The sequence below is a fragment of the Stegostoma tigrinum genome, chromosome 24, assembly GCF_030684315.1.
Source record: "Stegostoma tigrinum isolate sSteTig4 chromosome 24, sSteTig4.hap1, whole genome shotgun sequence".
In the NCBI taxonomy this organism is placed as follows: domain Eukaryota; kingdom Metazoa; phylum Chordata; class Chondrichthyes; order Orectolobiformes; family Stegostomatidae; genus Stegostoma; species Stegostoma tigrinum.
The window spans coordinates 29,506,850-29,526,302 of NC_081377.1; the positions used below are offsets into that span (position 1 = coordinate 29,506,850).

Sequence of the window (19,453 nt, forward strand, 5' to 3'; positions counted from 1 at the left end):
GTCATGTGACTGCACAGGGCCATATTCTTGATGTCATGTCTTAATTAATTCTCCCCTGGATTAACAGACTGCCATTTCTCAAAAAAAAAAACCCTGGTAATTGCCTCCTCACCACTTACAGCAAAATCAGTAACTTGTTTAATTGGATGAAGGTGTAGCTATGTGTTAAATATAAATTGAATCCTTTATTACAACCAAATCAGGAAGGCGAAAAGGGAACATGTTCAGTCCTCCTGACCCAATCAGAACATATTCAACCAAAGTTCCATTCTTGCTGTCATAAATATTTATTGCATTATCCTTTCAGTGTCACCTCTTCCTCAGTGTGTTCATCAGAACTGGTGCACCCTTAGGGAAATGGTACAAGATATCAGAATGACGCAGAATCTTGGCTCAGTCCATTTTAGGCACCAGCCAATAGCAGCACCACCAGCACCTGCAGAAAGGGATGTACAAGTTTTACACTATCTAACAGCATCTGCTCTCTATTGAGGACAGAGGCTTTGAACAGGGCCTGTCCCCCTCAGGACCACTTCACAACTGCTCTCCAGGGCAACCATTCACAACCTCAGCTCTCTTAAAGCTCAATCACTGCAGCAAGTTTCTGGAGATTTGACAAATACTTGTAAACCCTGCCCTTAGGAAAGCTAGGTCACCATAAATCAGCACGCAATGAATGCCCCTGTAGGATTTTCATTAATAAAAAGCATTTTGAATCATGACACAGTTCACTCCAAATATGCAGGTCAAGTCTTGCTGATCTATGGCAGCCCTAAGGGTGGCACAGTATCTGCAACACTGATTCGAGCTGATGCTGACCAGGTATTCACTGTGGCAGTGTGATCTACCTGGGTTGTTTACATCCATTAAAGGCCAATGGATGTAATGTCAGGCATTTCAGCCCCACTATCACTAGTCTGGTAATTATTAGGTCAGAATATTACAGAAATCACTTCATCTTTTCCACAAACATATTTCAGTAACATAAAAGTGTTTTACAGAGAGGATGTTTCATAGACTGACAAGAGAATTCGACAAAATACTCACAGCCAGGAAAGGGTTCAAATGATTTTTTTTTATTTTAGAGTGAGTATGAGTACGGAGGCTGAAAAATGTTTACTTCATCAATGCAATCTCCATCCGTTCCCTTGTCACTCCTGAAAGTGACTATTAGAGGAAGAGTCAAAACCCACAATTCACTTTAGTTTCAAACAGGGGAGAAAGGCTCCAACAAAATGATGTGTTAAGGAAGAAGGAAACAAGAAGCAGCATCTCATCTAAAGTCAGCACTTGTCTCACTGAAGACAGCAACAAATGGATTAATTTTCCTTGGAACACTCACAAATACTTAACACAGCTCATGTCTAATCAAGAAGGGGTCCATTTACTATAGACTGTTTCATTCGCCCACTTGAAGTTGAAACATTCCATAGCCCATTTTCTGATAATACTTCATGATGGAGATGTTTTCTTGGCTTTATTTTATCCAGGATGGTTTGCCATTTCTTTCCCCTCTTAGTGGGAGGATGAGTGGGAAGGTCATAAGTCTACTTCAGCTGGAATGGGAATCAAACCTCAGCTTCTGAACCACAAACTAACTCACTTTTCACTCTCTGTGTAATAAGCAGCATAATTTGTTTGCCATGTGACATTTTCTTAGTGCAACACTGTTAGATCCAAAACCTGTACACAGTTTGCCCTGGTCATACAAGGATTAGTAAATAATACTTTTTCTCAAGTGAAGAGACCATGGGATCACATCGTCCTCCAAAATGTATGCTGACACCCTCAATTCTGGGAGTCATGTTATGTTGGAATCAAAATATCATTTCACTATCAAACTGAGACCTTTCCTACTGTGGCAGGAGGGCATAATCTATCCATTTCACTATGTCACAGTAGAGAAAGATGTTTTCTCCAGCATCAGTACCATATTTCAATCAACGACCCTGACTATCATCATCTCATTTGTTTGTGCTGCATCCAAGTTAGATGCCACATTTGTTAATTGATCAGAGCAACAACAGTTCATTAACAGTATTTCAGTGGATGCAAAGGGACAGCATAGGATCATGACAGACACTACACAAATGTGTGTTTGTTCATTCCCCTTCCCTAAAAGGTGCATCAAACGGTAGAGCATTGCAAACAAATAACACAAATTTGTAGATGATATCTGGCACCAATGATAGAAAACAGGATTTGGCAAACTATGCACTGACTTTTGAAAGGTTTTCTAGTCAATTGTGTGGAAAATGTACATTAGGAAATTCTTTATACATCTGATCTCGCACCAACTGAGCTTGTAATGACATCAATGTAGTGGGCAACGTCACTGAGAGAATCTCCAAGTCAGCTGAGCAGGTGTTGAATGAGATGCACTGGTATGGAATTGAAACATCAAAATGCTTGACGAGCAGAAAATAAGATGAACTGATTCTGTCAGGGCTGCTTTGCCAAATGCATTTCATTTCAACCATTAAAAAAGGTACTACTGGGAAGGGAACAGCAATTACTACTCACGGGTCAACATGACATAACATGACAATGTGCATCCTTCTTGACCAATCTGAAACATTGGCTTTGGTACATGTCAAAGCAATTCATCAGTTAGCATCAGCCACATAACGCAGTTTCTGTATAATTCTGGACAGTTGGGAATATTGAATACTACCAAAAGAAAGCAGGGAAACCAACAAAATTTGAATAAACAAAATTAAAATCCTGGAGAAACACAGCAGGTCTATAGACAGAAAACAAGAATTAATGCTTCAGAGTTCAGTGACCCTTTGTCAGAAGAACAAGTTTTGAAGATAGATAACCAAATTCAAAAAGTTAACTCTGCTTTCCCTCTACAGATGCTGCCAGATCTGCTGAGTTTCTCCAGAGCTGTTTTTATTTCAGATATCCAAGGTCTGGAGTTGAGTGTTTATTTTAGGATTTGAGTAAAGTTGGACAAGTTAAATAAACAGACCAAAGAATGGTTGCTGGGTTAAATAATTAAATATTTAGGCCCATCACTTTTGGTATTCAGGCATGTCATATTGAATAATGCCCAAGGCAAAGGCACTCATGGCCTGAACTTGACAAAGCAACACTTGTTTGAACGTGTCAGTTACAACAGAACATGTTGTTTGAACCAGCACCTTTGACAAAATTCACATCTGAAGCTGAATGTTCAGCAAAGAATATACATTAACATGACAACTTTGAGTATGTGACTGACATTTTCCAAAGTTGCTATCTGTCTCAATGCAAAACAAATTGAGGCCAAGTTCAACCCAAGAATAAAAATTCCTGCCCAGCAACCAACAGATGGGGCCACTCTTCCCTCCTCCCCCTGCAAACCACACTCACAAAAGATGAAAATGTCTTGAATGTACTGGTGTTGAACATTATAAATTGAGAAATGAGTCTTCATTTGTCCTTGAGGCTCAGTTTAATTTTCATGAGGTGCCTCATGTAAAGCATTGTGGCAACACTGGAGGAGATGAGGATTACAAAACAGGTGACCACAGTCCAGGTGGAGTCTCTGTGCCAAATCTGATAGAAGTGCTGTCTATTTTTGTAATCCAAATGGACAGCTTCCAGTTGGGCCATGGTGCACAGGACCATGAACACATGGAAAATCTGGTGCCCCTGCAGGAAAATGTCGCACTTCCCTGGGAACCACTTCTCTGGGTGAGGGCAAGAGAAGAAGTGAGCACTAATAAGGAAGAAGATAATCTGGCCCGAATGGTACCAGATGGTGTCATCGGTGCAACCAGAGGAATAGCAATTGTTTATCCGGTGCAGTATAGGGCTAATGTCTAATATGTAGGCCAGCCCTGCTGGCACTACCTGGTAGAGTTTGCGTGTCCAAGGACACAGTACCTTGGCATTGGATTTTGAGTAGCAGCATCCCAAACAGGACATCCAAGCCAAAATAGTAGCCATTGGGAGATAGAAAGACTTGATAATGTGGTACCACTCCTCTTCAACAGAGTAATAGTAATGGACCAAAGCACTACCATACTGATAGATGGCCACACCAACGTAGTCCAAGAAAAAGAAGGAGTAATGGGCAAATTCAGAGGTCGAGTGCAACAGATGGGCCAAGGTACTGAAAGTCAAGTAGGTGAAGGCAGACAGGAGAAGGATCAGTAGTGGCAGTGCATGGGGATCAGACAAAAACTCCACTGTCTCAGACAGCTTATGAAATTTGAGGAGGACAACCAGCGCAGCAATCAGATGGGTCCAAACATTGACAGATTCATTGTGTCGCTGGAACAAGGTGAAGAAGTAGTAGCGCCAGCTCTGTTTCACTGGCCTGTAGCCAGAGTAGATGTACGGTTCACGGAATATTTGTGGCACTTCACAATCCTTCACCGTGCATGGCAGGCTAGGGATAGACTGTTCCACCAGGCTCGGGATCTGACGGATCTGCTGGATATTGATGAAGAGTCTGCCAATCTGATCCATCACAACTGTTGCCATGGTCACGCTGGGCTTGTTACAGGGTCTAGATTTCTAGAACAAAATAGAATCCAGTTAATAAAATCATTGAAGAATAATGAAAGTGCAACTCAATCAAAAACAATAGGTGGTAACATTAAGGTTGAACACAGCCACCTCATTTTAAGGGAATATACAGCACCACATACAGCCTCAGGATATCCAGGAGTTCATTCATAGCCAATTACATATTGCTGAAGTACATTAATTGTGGTATCACAGGAAACTTCTGCACAGCAAAATCCCACTAACAAACTAATAGGAAATTCAGAAGAAACACCTTTACACAGAGCAACAAGACTGTGAAACTCACAAAACAGGATGCAGTCGAGGTAAATAATGCAGACACATTTAAAGAAGCAGCTAAATAAAGTACACGAAGACAGAGAATGTTATATGAAGTGCAAGACAAGAAAAAGCAGGAGGTGTGAGTGACAGAATCACATCAGTGTGAACTAGTTGAGCCATATGGCTGTTCCTACACTGCATTGTTTTAAGCAATGCTGTCAATTAATTCAAAACAGAAATCAGATCAGAAGAAAAGATCATTTATATTATAAAATCAATTATATAACAGCACATCAGTGTTCTTTTGTAAAACATTACTAAAATCAAAATAATCAGGTGCATTTTTGTCAGTTTTTGTCTGTTAAGGGCAGGGTATGGTGCTCCTCAAACTCCTTCCTGCTTTGACTGCACTCCAAAGCTTAAAAATTGCAATGTTGACTGGCATGGTGGTAGTCTGGGGTGGAGGCAGAAAACAAAGCAAATGAAAACAAATGTAGTCTTACAAAATCCTTTGTTTTAACAGCTCACTTTTATTGTTTGGAGCAGGCAGCAGGCATCTCAGATTGCTCAATTAATCTGCGCCCACCAATAAAAAATGACAGCACTCACTGGGGTACCATTATCACCTTGGAGCACTCAACCTCAAAAATCCTGTTTTGTGACCATATCCCTTCCCCTTCGGGGTTGCATTCCACTTTGAGAAGACCTACCTTAGCTAAAAAGTGAAAAGCAGGAATGGGTTTATAGATTAGAATCCACCAGTGGACTACAGGTGGCTTGAAGCCATTAAGTTGGACTACAGTTTTTCAAGGCACACTCTCCCAGTTATAACACGCTACCATTCCATCCACCCTGCACCACTGTGCCCAACTATACTTCCCTTCAAAGTGCTCAACTCCAGAAGTTCATTTCTGTCATGCCTTTCACATTATTGCAGAGATGTTTGCTGTAGCCTCTTAATCAAGACCCTTTTAATGAGTAATCAGTTACAGTAACAGGACTGGCAGTCCTTTGTTCATTTTCTGTCAATCTGCCTGCTTAGACAGACACAATCTCCATGACACCGGACAAGCACTGGTTGATGCTATTAATCAAGTTGCAGTGGAGCTAAATATTAGACACATCTCCAAGAATGAATCAGCACAATTTGCTTGTGATAATTAATCTCTTCTGCATCATCCAGTTAACCGACCCTTCCAAATCAGTATTCCAACTTGTATCAGCATTCAATGTTTAAACACAAACAAAAACATTTTTGTGACTCCGTCATTGTATTGAAAATGTTTGTGCAGTTTTACAGAGAAAATTCCCCCTTTGCATTTTCCAAGTTTAAAGAAGTAGACTTAAAAAGTATTTAAGAAAACAAGTTCTGAGGACTTATTGGCAGAAAACCTCTTGGTTTAGTGGTTCTACATCAAGAATGTGTGTAAACAATTTGGATCCAAATCCAGTAGGGAATGGGTCAAAAGAAAGAAATCCCCTAGCTTTGCAATCTCATTCAGAACCATAATGTCAAATGTGGGAAATGAACAAATATCACGACAGCACTGCAGATGGGACCATTCTTTATCAGTTATGTCTGAGGCAATGTTGGGGTCACCCAGCGAGTTCTAGAGTTTGGCAAACTCAAATTATACTAAATGGAAAAATGTAGAAGAATTTTTACTCACTATCTAAACTGACATGTCCCCCAAAGCACTTCATGGGCCATTAAGTTGCTGATTCTGATAAATGTGACTATACTGTTATGTGAAAACTTGAGCTTTATTTCGGTACCCTGTGTTGAAGTGATACACAGCTCAACATCTTGATACCTCATCTTAACAATTATTATATACAATGTCAGAAAAGTGACTCAAGACATGTGTCTCACTCAAGGATGTAAAAATTTGAGAGCTGCATTAAGCAGGGATATGAGAGTACAGAATGATTTGAACAGCTTGCTGCTCCGAATGTGGACATGGAAGGGATTTGCTAGATCTTACTGATTAAAAAAGTACGAGGAGTAAAGAAAAAAGGTCCCTCACTACATCCCCAAAAATGTTCCTTGGTCCGATGTATTTTATTTGGCGAGGTTGGCATGAGGGAGGAGAAAAAGAAATGGAGTGGGGAGAGAAAAAGGAAAACTGTATTACTAAAGGGAGTTTGCATTTCCAATTTCACCATAACAGTGCACACAGGAAACTTTGCTGACAGACACTTCACACCACTACCCAGGTGGCAGTGAAATCAACCTCAACTGTCTGTTGGAACAGACAGTTACAAGGATGACAACTAGACAGTTTCCAACTGTAATTTACATTTATTCTTGTACTTATCAAGTAAATGGCTCACAGGGTGTGTTACCAATCAAAATTTAACACAGCCACAGCCAAATATTTGTACAGATAATCATAAGCTGTCAAAATGAAAGTTTAAAGGAGCATCTTGAAAAGAAAAGAAGGGGTACAGAAGTGCAGATGATTAGGGAAGGAATTCCAATGCTTACTGCCTAACTGACTGAAGGCACAACTGCTGATGTACAGGAATCAATTTCAGGGATGTGGAGGATTGTAGCGTTGGGATAGCTGTAAGGCTGGAGGAGGTTATTACAGAGGCAGAGCAGGCTGAACGATCATGAAGGAATTTGTAAACAAACATTGGAACCTTAAAAAAAAGAACAACTTTGCCAGAGCCACAACCAATGTAAACCAACAAATACGGAGGGGAATAATGGGTGAACCCGAATTTAAGTTAGAAAATGGGTTGTGGAGTTTCAAATGAGCTAACATTTTCACAGTGTGTAAAAAGCCAGCCAAGGGAGCACTTGACTACACTCATTTATGTCACAAAAATTTGCCTGTGAATTGACAGGCAGGTTAAGATCAAGTGGTCCATTAAGCCGAAATTTTAAAAAAACTGTGGATGCTGTAAATCCGGAACAAAAACAGAAGTTGCTGGTAAAACTCAACAGGTCTGGCAGCATCTGAAGAGAAAATTGGAGTTAACATTTCAGGTCCGGGGGTAAAGGTCACTGGACCCAAAACGTTAACTCTGATTTTCTCTTCACAGATGCTGCCAGACCTGCTGAGCTTTTCCAGCAACTTCTGTTTTTGGACCATTAAGCCTACCTGACACAATGTCCAGAGCATCATGACCAGATACCCCAAGGTTTCAGCACAAAAAGTAAAGGTCAACATTTCAATGCAGTCCTGTCCTGTCAGAAATGCCATCTTCTGAGTGAGCCATTCAACTTAAGCCCTACCTGTTAGCTTTACAGGCTGCTAAAGATCCCATGGCTCTATTTCAAAAAGGGGAGGAGAGTTCTGCCTCCTGTCCTTGCCAATATTTATCAACATTATGAATGCAGGATAGAGACAGTAAGAACTGCCAATGCTGGAGTTAGAGACAACACAGTGTGGAGCTGGAAGAACACAGCAGGCCAGGCAGCAAAGGAGCAGGAGAGCTGAAAATGAAGAAGGGTCCCGACACGAAACATCAGCTTTCCTGCTCTTCTGATGCTGCCTGGCCTGCTGTGTTCATCCAGCTCCACACTTACCTTATAAATGCAGGATGTATGTTCATGACTATCAGCTGAGTGTAGGTTGCCTTCCACATTTTCAAAAATCAAAGTGACCACACATCAAAAGTAATCCACTGGCTGTAAAAGTGCTTTGGGGTACCCAGCAGTTATGAAAGGCATGAATAACAATTCATTATTTTCCCAAAAGAAGAGGCAAGAAACTGAAAGTACTTGGGACAAGATTAAAAAGTAGTACCGTGGAAAGTTCTTCACTCCCTTAGGTGACAAATCAATAAATGATAAACAGGGTTGAATTCTTCAAAACAATTTTCACAGAAATGATTCATTTAGCATTTAAAAGAAAATATTGGGGCAAGGCAGTAACCTTCATTGAATTCCTGAACAGTGAAGCAGCCATTGAGTAAGGAAAGATAAACATGATGCAAGATCAGAGATAATGGGAACTGCAGATGCTGAAGAATCCGAGATGGCAAAGTGTGAAGCTAGATGAAGACAGCAGGCCAAGCAGCATCTTAGGAGCACGTCAGATGAAGGGTCTAGGCCCAAAACGTCAGCTTTTGTGCTCCTAAGATGCTGCTGGGCCTGCTGTCTTCATCCAGCTTCACACTTTGCCATCTGTGATGCAACACAGTTGAAAGTGGTCCACCACAACAAAACTGAAGCCCAACCACCCTCGTCACGAATCAGTTGCAATTATACTTTTGACCTTTTCAGCCTGGGGCACTTTTCTAAATATTATAGAAGACTGAGGCTTCATCCAATAAAGCAGTGAGCAAGTTTGATAGGTAGCTATAGAGAAGAAACGTATATTTGACTAAAAATCAAAGCTAGGGGTTGTTAATACAGGAAGTCATTAATAAATTCGCTAAGGAATTCTAAAGATACTTTACAGTGGGCTAAAATACAGAAGTTGCTACCATTTGGAAGGATTAAGATGATTATCATGACAGGGTTCTAAGAAATGTATTGGAAGGAAGGGAATATAAACACCATAAACTCAGAGCTATACAGCTGGAAACATACCAGATATCCTAAATTAATCTAGTCCCAATGGTTAGCATTTGGCCCTTATCCCTCCAAACCCTTCCTATTCACGAACACATGCTTTTTAAGTGTTGTAATTGTACCAGCCTCCACCACTTCCTCTGGCAGGTTATTCCATACATGCAACACCTTGTGTGTGAAAAGTTGCCCATTAGGTCCCTTTATCTTTCCTCTCTTGCTTTAAACCTATGCTTTTTTATTTTTGGGCTCATGTACCCTGGGAAAAAGACCTTGTCTATTTAACTTATCTATGCCCGTCATGATTTTATAATCTCAGCTTCCAATGCTTCGAGGAAAAGAGGCCCAGCCTATTCAGCCTGTCCCTATAGCTCAAACCATCCAAACCCAGCAACATTTTTTGTAAATCCTTTCTGAACCCTGTCAAGTTTCAAGTTTTGGCGGGAGTGATCCTAACTTTTAGTTTTACAACAGTCATGGAAAAGGACAGGTACATACAGCAGGGTAAGGTTTATAACTGGCGGAAGAGTAATTATAATTCTGTTAGGCAAGAACTGGGTAACAAAATGGGAATAGATGCTGTCAGGGAAGAGCACTATTGAAATGTAGAGATTGTTTAAGGAATGCATACTGCGTGCGCTCGATATGTTTGTCCCTAGCAGGCAGGGAAGATGCGGTCGAGTGAAGGAGCCTTGGTTCTCAAGAGAGGTCGAACGATTGGTTAAGTGGAAGATTGGATTCAGAATTGACTGACCCTTAAAACAAAAAGTGTGGTATTGGATAGAAAATAGTCAACATGGCGCTCAGTTATGAATGGTGTACGACAAGGATCTGTTCTGGGTCCTCTCCTATTTGTGATTTTTGTAAATGATTTGGATGAAGGAGTGGAAGGGTGGATTAGCAAGTTCACGGACGATATGAAGGTGGGTCGCATTGTGGACAGTGTGGAGAGCTGTTCTAGGTTATAAAGGGACATTGATAGGATGCAGCACTGGGCTGAGAAGTGGCAGATGGAGTTTAACCCTGAAAAGTGAGACGTGATTCATTTTGGAAGGACAAATTTGAAAGCAGAATACAGGGTTAACGGAAAGATTCTTGGCAGTGTGGAGGAGCAGAGGGATCTTGGGGTTCATGTCCACAGTTCCCTGAAAGCTGCCATCCAGGTGGATAGAGTTGTTAAGAAGGCATATGGCGCGTTAACTTTCATTAATAGAGGGATTGAGTTCAAGAGCTGTGACGTTATGCTCCAGCTAAAAAAAAGCCTGGTTCGGCCACATCTGGAGTATTGTGCCCAGTTCATTACAGGTCGCCTCATTATGGAAAGATGCGGAAGCTGTGGAAGAGGAGATTTACCAGGATGTTGCCTGGAATGGAGGGAAGGTCTTACAAGAAGAGGTTGAGAGAGCTAGGGCTCTTCTCTTTATAATGACGAAGGATGACAGATGACTTGATAGACATGTACAAAATGATCAAAAGAGGTATAGATAGAATGGACAGCCAGGGGCTCTTTTCTAGGGTGGAGGTAGCTATTACGAGGTGGCATAGTTGTAAAATGAATGGAGGTAGATATAGGGGAGATGTCAGAGGTAGGCGCTTTACTCAGGTAGCGGTCAGGGCGTGGAATGCATTGCTGGAGAGGGTAGTGGAGTCAGCCTCATTAGGGGCATTTAAGTGGCTATTGGATAGGCATACGGATGCTAGTGTAAGGTAGGGGTGGAGGTTAGATAGACCTTAGGATTAGGGTAAGAGTTCAGCACAACATTATGGGCTGAAATGCCTATACTGGTGCTGTACTGTTCTATGTTCTATGTGCAAGGTCAGACATGAACCATTTGTTGCTGGTGCAGAGAATGGCAGATTCCTGTACTTTTAATTACGTTCAGCAAAATGTGCCCTTAGTTAATTGTCAGTAAGCCAATTTATTCCTCTCCATACAACAGTAGACAAATGATCAAATATGTTGTAATCTATATGGAGGCATGTCTTACTGGAGTCCATTATAATGTTTGTGTAGTCTCTGCAGGCAAATCAAAAACTTCTTCTCCCAAAAGTTACAATTCCCCCTAAAGATTAAGAGGAAATAATTGTGAGCATGCCACTTTCTCTTCAGGCCCTTCTCATCCCTTCTGAAAACATTCTAATATTGGATCAAAAATAATGGGAACTGCAGATGCTGGAGAATCCGAGATAACAAAGTGTGGAGCTGGGTGAACACATCAGGCCAAGCAGCATCTTAGGAGCACAAAAGCTGACGTTTCGGGCCTAGTCCCTTTTCTGATGAAGGGTCTAGGCCCGAAACATCAGCTTTGGTGCTCCTAAGACGCTGCTTGGCCTGCTGTGTTCATCCAGCTCCACACTTCGTTATCTTGGATTCTAATATTGGAGTTTGATTTCACAATTCACCCAACACATTCATATCATGGCCAATGCGAAATCCTACTCAAACTCAGATGGGCTAATTGACCGTTCAGTCAGACTCTGTCTTCATCCAACTCCCAAGGGCAAATGAGGTGAGGAGATGTTGTGTGGGGAGATTGGGGCAGGTGCTGGTTGAGCAAAGAGAATTGTAATCAGGTGAAGAACTGCTTACTCTCCATCTCACTAGTATGATGTTGCACAGGAGCTCAGAGCACACCAACAGCCCAAGTCAATAAGCAAACATCACACCTTAATCTCTGACATGTACGTCTTGCAGAATGAAATGTTCAAATCAACAATTTCAATGAGGAATGGCATGAAAAAAGCACATGCGAGGAGGAGATACACAAGTTAGAATAACTATACTAGCAGAAGGATGTGGAAGCTTTAGACAGGATACAGAAAAGGCTTACCAGAATGTTTAAGATAATAAAATGTGAGGCTGGATGAACACAGCAGGCCAAGCAGCATCTCAGGAGCACATGTTGCCTGGTTTGGAGTGTATTAGCTTGAGGAGAAATTGTTCAAACTTGGTCTGTTTTCACTTGAATGTCACAGGCTGAGATGCAGCCTGATTACAAAGTTTCCAATATGATGAGAGGTCTGGAATAGAACAGGTAGTTGGGGTCTTTTTCCTACAGTAGAAATGTCAATTATTAGGGGCATACATTGAAGGTGAAAGGAGCAAAATTTAGAGGGGATGTAAGAGGCAAGTTTTTTTTCCACACAGAGGGTAGTAGGTGTCTGAAATATGCTGCCAGAGGTGGTAGTGTTAGTGGAGGATACAATAGCAACATTTAAAAGGCATCTTGATAGAGACAGTAATAGATAGACAATAAGGAACATGGACCACATAGGGGCAAAAGCATTTAGTTTAGATAGGTGTCATGTGGTCAGTGCAGGCTTAGTGGCCAAAAGGCCTTGTCCTGTGCTGTACTGTTCTTTATTCTTTTATGGTGGATGGGTCTGGTGTGAGGGGAGAAAGAAGACAGCAGAAAACAACTAGGAGCTGGGCAAGAAAATTGTATTTCTTCAAATTTAGCCCAATATGTAATCACTGACAATTACTTAGCTAATCAGAGCATGCAAAAAAGATTTTCCATTGTTTTGCGCAAAACAATCTGGGTATTAACATATTTGCACTATTTTTCATTCGGTTCAATCAATGCCAGAACACACTGACGCAAAAGAAGTGGCCGACAATTCAAAAGAGACCAGACTCAAAGGAAGAATTCATACCAGAGAACAATGAAAGGTGGGGGGCAGGGAGATGGGGTCACAGGATTTATCAAGATAAATATTTAATCTTTGTCACCGAGGTCACAAAACAGTGGCTTACTGCATGAGTGCTTTGTCTTCAGGTGAACTTGTATAAGTGGGTTTTTTTAAACCAAAAACTACATAATACATAGCTTTAAATTGAGGGGTGAAAGATATAGGACAGATGTCAGAGGTAGTTTCTTTACTCAGAGAGTAGTAAGGGAATGGAATGCTTTGCCTGCAACGGTAGTAGATTCGCCAACTTTAGGTACATTTAAGTCATCATTGGACAAGCATATGGACGTACATGGAATACTGTAGGTTTAATGGGCTTGAGATCGGTATGACAGGTCGGCACAACATCGAGGGCCGAAGGGCGTGTACTGTGCTGTAATGTTCTATGTTCTACATCATCCTTATGCATATTAAAATGAAACCCAAATCTCTTACTTAAGCCTGTCAGTCTTTCTCCCAAACCACCGGCCTCATTTCCAAGACTTGGGCCAGACACTTCAAGTCTTACCACTAGCCATCAGTTACTTTGCAAGGAATTACCGGTTGATAACCAATCCATTTGGCGATATGGTGAATGTAACTTCCATGGCCCCATGGTCCCGGCATTTGAACCTTGTCAATTCTGGCCAAGGTAAGGAGATGCTCCAATGAGCCACAAAAAGCACAGTGGCAGTGATTCAGTGGTTAGCACTGCTGCCTCACAGAGCTGGGGCCAACAATCAATTCCACTCTTGGGCAACTGTCTGTATGGAGTTTGCACATTCTCCCCAGTGCTGTGCATGTTTCCTCTGGGTGCTCTGGTTTCCTCCCACAGTCCTAAGATGTGGAAGTTAGGCGGATTGGCCATACCAAATTGAACATAGTGTCTAGGTATATGCAGATTTGGTGGATTTGCTATGGTAGGTGTGGGGTTACAGTGATAGAGCAGGGGGTCAAGTCTGGGTGGGAGGCTCTTTGGAGGGTCAGCGTGGACCCAGTCAGCTGAATGACATGTTTCCACACTGTAGGGATTCTAATCAAAAACCTCTTATGCTGAACATAAAATCTTGTTTTTTAAAGAAAACTAAAAATCACACAGATAGCAATTTGCATTAGTTGCATCTCTTGTGTATCCTCTGCTTGCCAACTCTCACATCCTTATACAATTGCATAGCTCAGGAGGTAACCATTCAGCTCAAATTTTGGCTGGCAACTGTGCAAGAGTCAACTAGGCTGTTCCAATTCCCTGCTGTTTTCCCATTTTCATACAATGTTTATTTTTCTCCTTCAAATACCCATCCAATTTCCTTTTGAAGGAAGTGACTGGATCTGTATTCATGAACTTGTTAAGTAGTGCATCCTAAATCCTAGCCATTCAATATGTTTTTCCTAACATCACCTCTGGTTCTTTTCTTACTTACTGTAACTCCTCCCATTAGTTGCCAACCTTTAGCTACTGGAAATAACTTCTCATTATTTCATATTCCTTCAATCAGAGGTTGCGCTTTTAGTTTTTGAATTCCCTCCTTAAAGCTCTCCATTCCTTCTAAAGGTGCTCTGAAATCATCATCATCTGACTTCCCGGCTCCATTCCCCTGAAATCTGGTCAATCTTTGGCAAAATATTTCCATTGCTCAGATCAGTTTGGAGTTTTGCTTTATTAATATACTGATGTCCTTGTGGTCTGGGTTATCTGCTCCACCTAATCACTGCCATTTAATCCATAATGTCTCTGCCCAGCCTCACAGAAATTTTTTTTTGTTTTGCAATATGAAAGAAACTCTCATATGTTTAAAAACTACAAGACTAAAGAAGAACTGCATTTGTTCAACAAGTGTCATATGCTTTATTTAGGAAACACTCTACTGGGTCATCTACGCGAGTGTTAGTCAGGAAAGAATCAGGAGGGGCATGAGGGAGGCGGGGAGAGAGAAAGAGAGAGAGAGAGAGAGAGAGAGAGAGAGAGAGAGAGAGAGAGAGAGAGAGAGAGACAGAGAGAGAGGGAAGTCGAGGTATCTTACTGCTAGGGTTCATGGTCACATGCCTCATGCTGCACAAGACTCTCAGCACTGACCATTGTGCAATGCCGTACTTTCGAAATTAAAAAAGGTGGTGGTTGTACAAATCTGGAAGCATAGAATCATTCACCATGCACTTTAGATTTTTAACTGCTAATTTTCATTGACTTTCAAATAAAATAACTGAGAACTACATGCCTAGGTTTGATTGTCTTTATTCTTATGAGACTAAGGCAACAGAGGCAAAGCCCGCACTCGTCGTCTTGTACTGAAGTGCCTGCAAAACTATTTCAGAAAACAATTAAGAATCAATCCGAATTGTTATGAATATGGAATCACACAATAGCCAGACTAGGGAAAGAAATCTGCCATGATGGAATTTGAACCACTGTCCCCCAAAACATGAGCCTGGGCCTTGGATTACTAGTCTAATGATATTACTGTTATACTAATTAATCAAAAATACAAAAACAAAACAAATGTGCAATGATGAAAGATAACAAAGTGTGGAGCTGGATGAACACAGCAGGCCAAGCAGCATCTTAGGAGCACAAAAGCTGACGTTTTGGGCCTCGACCCTTCAGCAGAAAAGGGGGATGGGGAGAGGATTCTGAAATAAATAGGGAGGGAGGGGGAGGTGGACTGAAGAACGATAGGGGAGAAGATAGATGGAGAGGTGAGTATAGGTGGGGAGGTAGGGCGGGGATGTTGCTAATCATTTTGGGTGCTAGTTAATATCAAACAGCAGTGGAGAGGACTTTAAAGTACAGTGGGAAGTGAAGAGCAGGGAGTACTGCAATGTGTAATCGCAGTTAAATTCCTTAAAATTAAAATGAATTTAAATTGCACTCCCCCTTTACACTTCTACCTCAATGGGGGTACTGTATTGTTAGCCTGAAGGTACCTAATAGATTCAAGGACAGATGAAAATGCATACAAAATGACGCAAGTGCTTTGAATATAAAGCATATTTATTAGCTTAATCTACTTTAGATATCTGCAAACTAAAGAGCGAATCTATTAGCTAAAACTACTTTTGACACCAAGTCTCACTGCCTTCAGCCTGGCAGGGACTCCTGGGTGATGGCTGGCATTTCGAGCTCTCAGATTCCATGACACCGGTTCACAAACCCCAGTCAAACGGTGATAGCCCACAGCCCCAGTGTCATGAATCCGATCAGATGGGGAAAGTCCAAAGAGTAGGACAATGTCCCCGATGTTTACACTATTCTGGTCATGTGCTGTATCACCATTTTGTACTGCCTTCAGCACTTTTTCAATCCTCAAAAGAATAGATGAAAACAAGTCCAAGTGGCCTATGTAGACCACACAAGCGGACAATTCCCACCAATCCTTAGGGTCAGGCAGCTTCCCCCACCTCCTTCAAAACAGGCTGTTTTTGCATTAGCCTTATTTTCATGTAATTTAATAACAATTCCCATAAGTTATTTGCCTCTTCCTCAAAGAATTAACTCCAAGAAGCCAAAGATGAATGGAGACTGTACTCATCTGTAAGTTAGTTTACTGGGACTTGGGGAGAACTCATAAATCTCTCATCTTGTCCAACATCCAACTTAGGATAGTGGCCCGAGTTATTGGATGGAAACAAAGGGAATCTTGGCCACTTCTTCTCTGCCTACTTGAAATTAGGTCAACTGTAGCATTATAGTCCAGTGGTTGTCAAATACAGAGGGCAAACACAAGAACCCTCCGTCCCCCTTCAATGTGATGCAGAACAGTAGAGATAAGGGGTGTCAGTTTGTCTATCCCTCCACATAACTGTTACTCTCAGGCTCAAAAGGTGGGGGAAATGAATTTAGTAATTCAAAATGATGAGGGAAATAAGTAAGTCGACAATAAGGAGTGATTCAACTGGTTGGAGGATCACTAATAGAATGGGAAAATGAGGATTTAAGTTGAGATCGGGAATGTGCTACCTGTACAGACAATGCAACAACTTACAAACTAGAAAAATACTTGAAAAGAGAAGTATTCATCACTATGGGGAAATAAAACAATGTAAAGCAGTCGATCTATTTAGTACTTCAAACAACCAGCATGGACAAATGGCCTCCTCCTGTGCCGTAAAATTCAATGACTGAACACTAGAGGGAACGCAACTTCCCTTCTTTATCTCTATTTCCAGTACTCAGAACAGCAGTTTTAGTAGCTTGGGTGTTGTTCAACTCTTGTCAGGGGGTCGTGTGAAGTATAGTGAAGAATGTCACCACCCATATTGTTCACAAGACAGGCAGCAGAGAGACGGAGACCTGCAATTCCACACTGTTTGAGTCGTCCACCCACCTCTTAAAAAGGGGAAAGCTACATCCTGATAAAGTTTAGACGATAAAAGGCCAATTAAACCCACTTCATCTTAACCAACCAGAAAGAAAAATCATCGATGACCTCACCTTCAGAGCATAGCCCAATTGTTTACACTGCATAAATAACATACACGTCTATAAGATACATAATGGCCTCAATTTCAAAATTCTCATCCTCTCAAGATCACACAAAACTGCTCATAGGAGCACCCTCTGGCGTACTGTATGAATTATGTAATTTCGACATTTACCTCGTTGTTGTTTGTGGGGGCTTACTGTACGTATTTCCTCTATTACGAATGACTTACAACCTTCAAGACAACAGAAGTACCTCATGGTCTATAAAATGCTTTACAGCCTCCTGAAGTCGTGAAAGAAAAATAAAAGATCTCCTATTTCTGCAAGTTTCATCAAATAAGCTCCCATCTCTAACCTGCCCACGCTGTCAACAAAATATTCCGAAAGGAAACACAAAACCACTTGATGTTTATCCCGGTTTTGCTCGCAGGTCCTGGAGATCAGTCGCTAACTCTGACTGGGAGTCTCCAGAACAATCCGGAAGAATTGCAATTTGTGTCTCCCACTGACATGGTAGAGACGGCCACTTTCCTACCAAACTGACATTGCTGAAAAATTGTTTGACCAGCTCCTGACACTCACTTAACATGTTATTTACCGGGCAGAAAAACAAATTGCCATTGCCCCTGGCACTTACCCGTTTATTGAAATCCTACCACTCTCCAGTCGCAGAGTTTAGCTCAACATCACCTTCTCCGAAAGAAACTGCCGCCGCCGGTGTTTCCAAAAATACATTTGCCTGCAATCTACCAAAGAAGACAACCACTTATTACTGAGAGTTAATGACATTAATGAAATTAAGCTGAAAGACATTCCCAGTATCTTCTATCGCCGGTTCAACTTTTATTACAGATTTTAAATTGAAGATGTTACATCTAACTGCTGTGTGCCATGAGTCCGCTTCAGAGAGTATCACGGCCGAGATGCTGCCGATCCGCTCGCTACTTCTTCTCTGTCAGATACACGGTATCTCCCCCCAGTTGATACACCGCGTTCCAAATCCCGGACACGCCCTGTCAATCCATCAACATCGGCCTGTCAATCAACTGCAAGCCGCAGCCAGTCAACTCCCCGCTATTTGCATAACTCCGCCAATCAGCGAGATCTACGGGGGTTGGGCGTGCGAGGCACCGCCCACACGTGGGTGTCGCTGAGGAAGAAAACAAGAAAAAGGGAAGGGCTGTGGATTGAGAATGTATTACATTCTGTGCAGATTAATAATTTGCAAGGCAGTCCTGTCCACTCCCTGATCGTAGTTAAGACGTCATTGTTGTATGGATGTACCCAGTTCATTGCCTATTGCTCATGATGAAGGTAGCTGTCACTCAATCTCTTTAAGTGTAGGGAACTACTGGGTCTGCTAGCTGTACTGAGGTAAAATAAACCACTGAAGCCAAAACAGCAATTACCGTTCAAACTCAGCAGGTTTGGCAACATCTATGGATGAAAAGAAAGTTAACATTTTGGATTCAGTGAGTCTTCTTCTGAACTCCTGTCCACAGATCCTGCCAAACCTGACTTTCTCCAGCAATTTCGGTTTGTTTCAGATCTCCAGCATCTGTAGTTTGTTTCAGCTTTGAGGTAATCTGCTTCCCAGTCTAACTAGAAAAGCGTTTTGTGGTTGGCATGGTATATTTCATGTTACTAACTACTTACAGGTTACATTAATGTGTTAGACATTGTCACGGAGACTTTGAGCAGGACTAGATGTTAGTTCTCATGCCTTAAAGACCTTAAGTTGTTCTGCCACAAATCTAAGAGGCATTATCTTAGGAGATGGTGTTTATGGCATTTCTTGGTATTAACCCTTTCAGACCCATTTACAACAGAGACCCAGGTTCAAGTCCCAACTGCTGCAGAGGTGTGTCACAGCATGTCCAAACAGGTTGATTAAAAATAATTCCAATAACAAGGAGCTTCATCCATGCACTTCCAGCTTTTCACCTACGTCTTATCTCATGCCAAGATGGCCAGTTACCAGAAACTGACAGGAAAGAAATGCCAAGATGACTATCCTAGCATGAGCCACTGTATCTAGAAGAGGAATAATGCTG

General features: G+C 41.6%; 1 protein-coding gene across 2 annotated transcripts; it reads right to left on the reverse strand.

Moving 5' to 3' along the window:
- Positions 1 to 912: 912 nt before the first annotated feature.
- On the reverse strand, positions 913 to 18,382 carry paqr7b (progestin and adipoQ receptor family member VII, b). Of its 2 annotated transcripts, none has more exons than XM_048558377.2 (3): positions 18,273 to 18,382; positions 18,037 to 18,145; positions 913 to 4,509 (listed from the first exon to the last, which is right to left on the reverse strand). In XM_048558377.2, the coding sequence occupies exon 3, from the start codon at positions 4,474 to 4,476 to the stop codon at positions 3,418 to 3,420; it is 1,059 nt and encodes a 352-aa protein (XP_048414334.1). In that variant the 5' UTR covers positions 4,477 to 4,509; positions 18,037 to 18,145; positions 18,273 to 18,382; the 3' UTR covers positions 913 to 3,417. The 2 variants fall into 2 exon arrangements, with proteins under 2 accessions (XP_048414334.1, XP_048414335.1); XM_048558378.2 differs by having other exon boundaries at positions 18,250 to 18,342.
- Between the last annotated feature and the right edge of the window lie 1,071 nt (positions 18,383 to 19,453).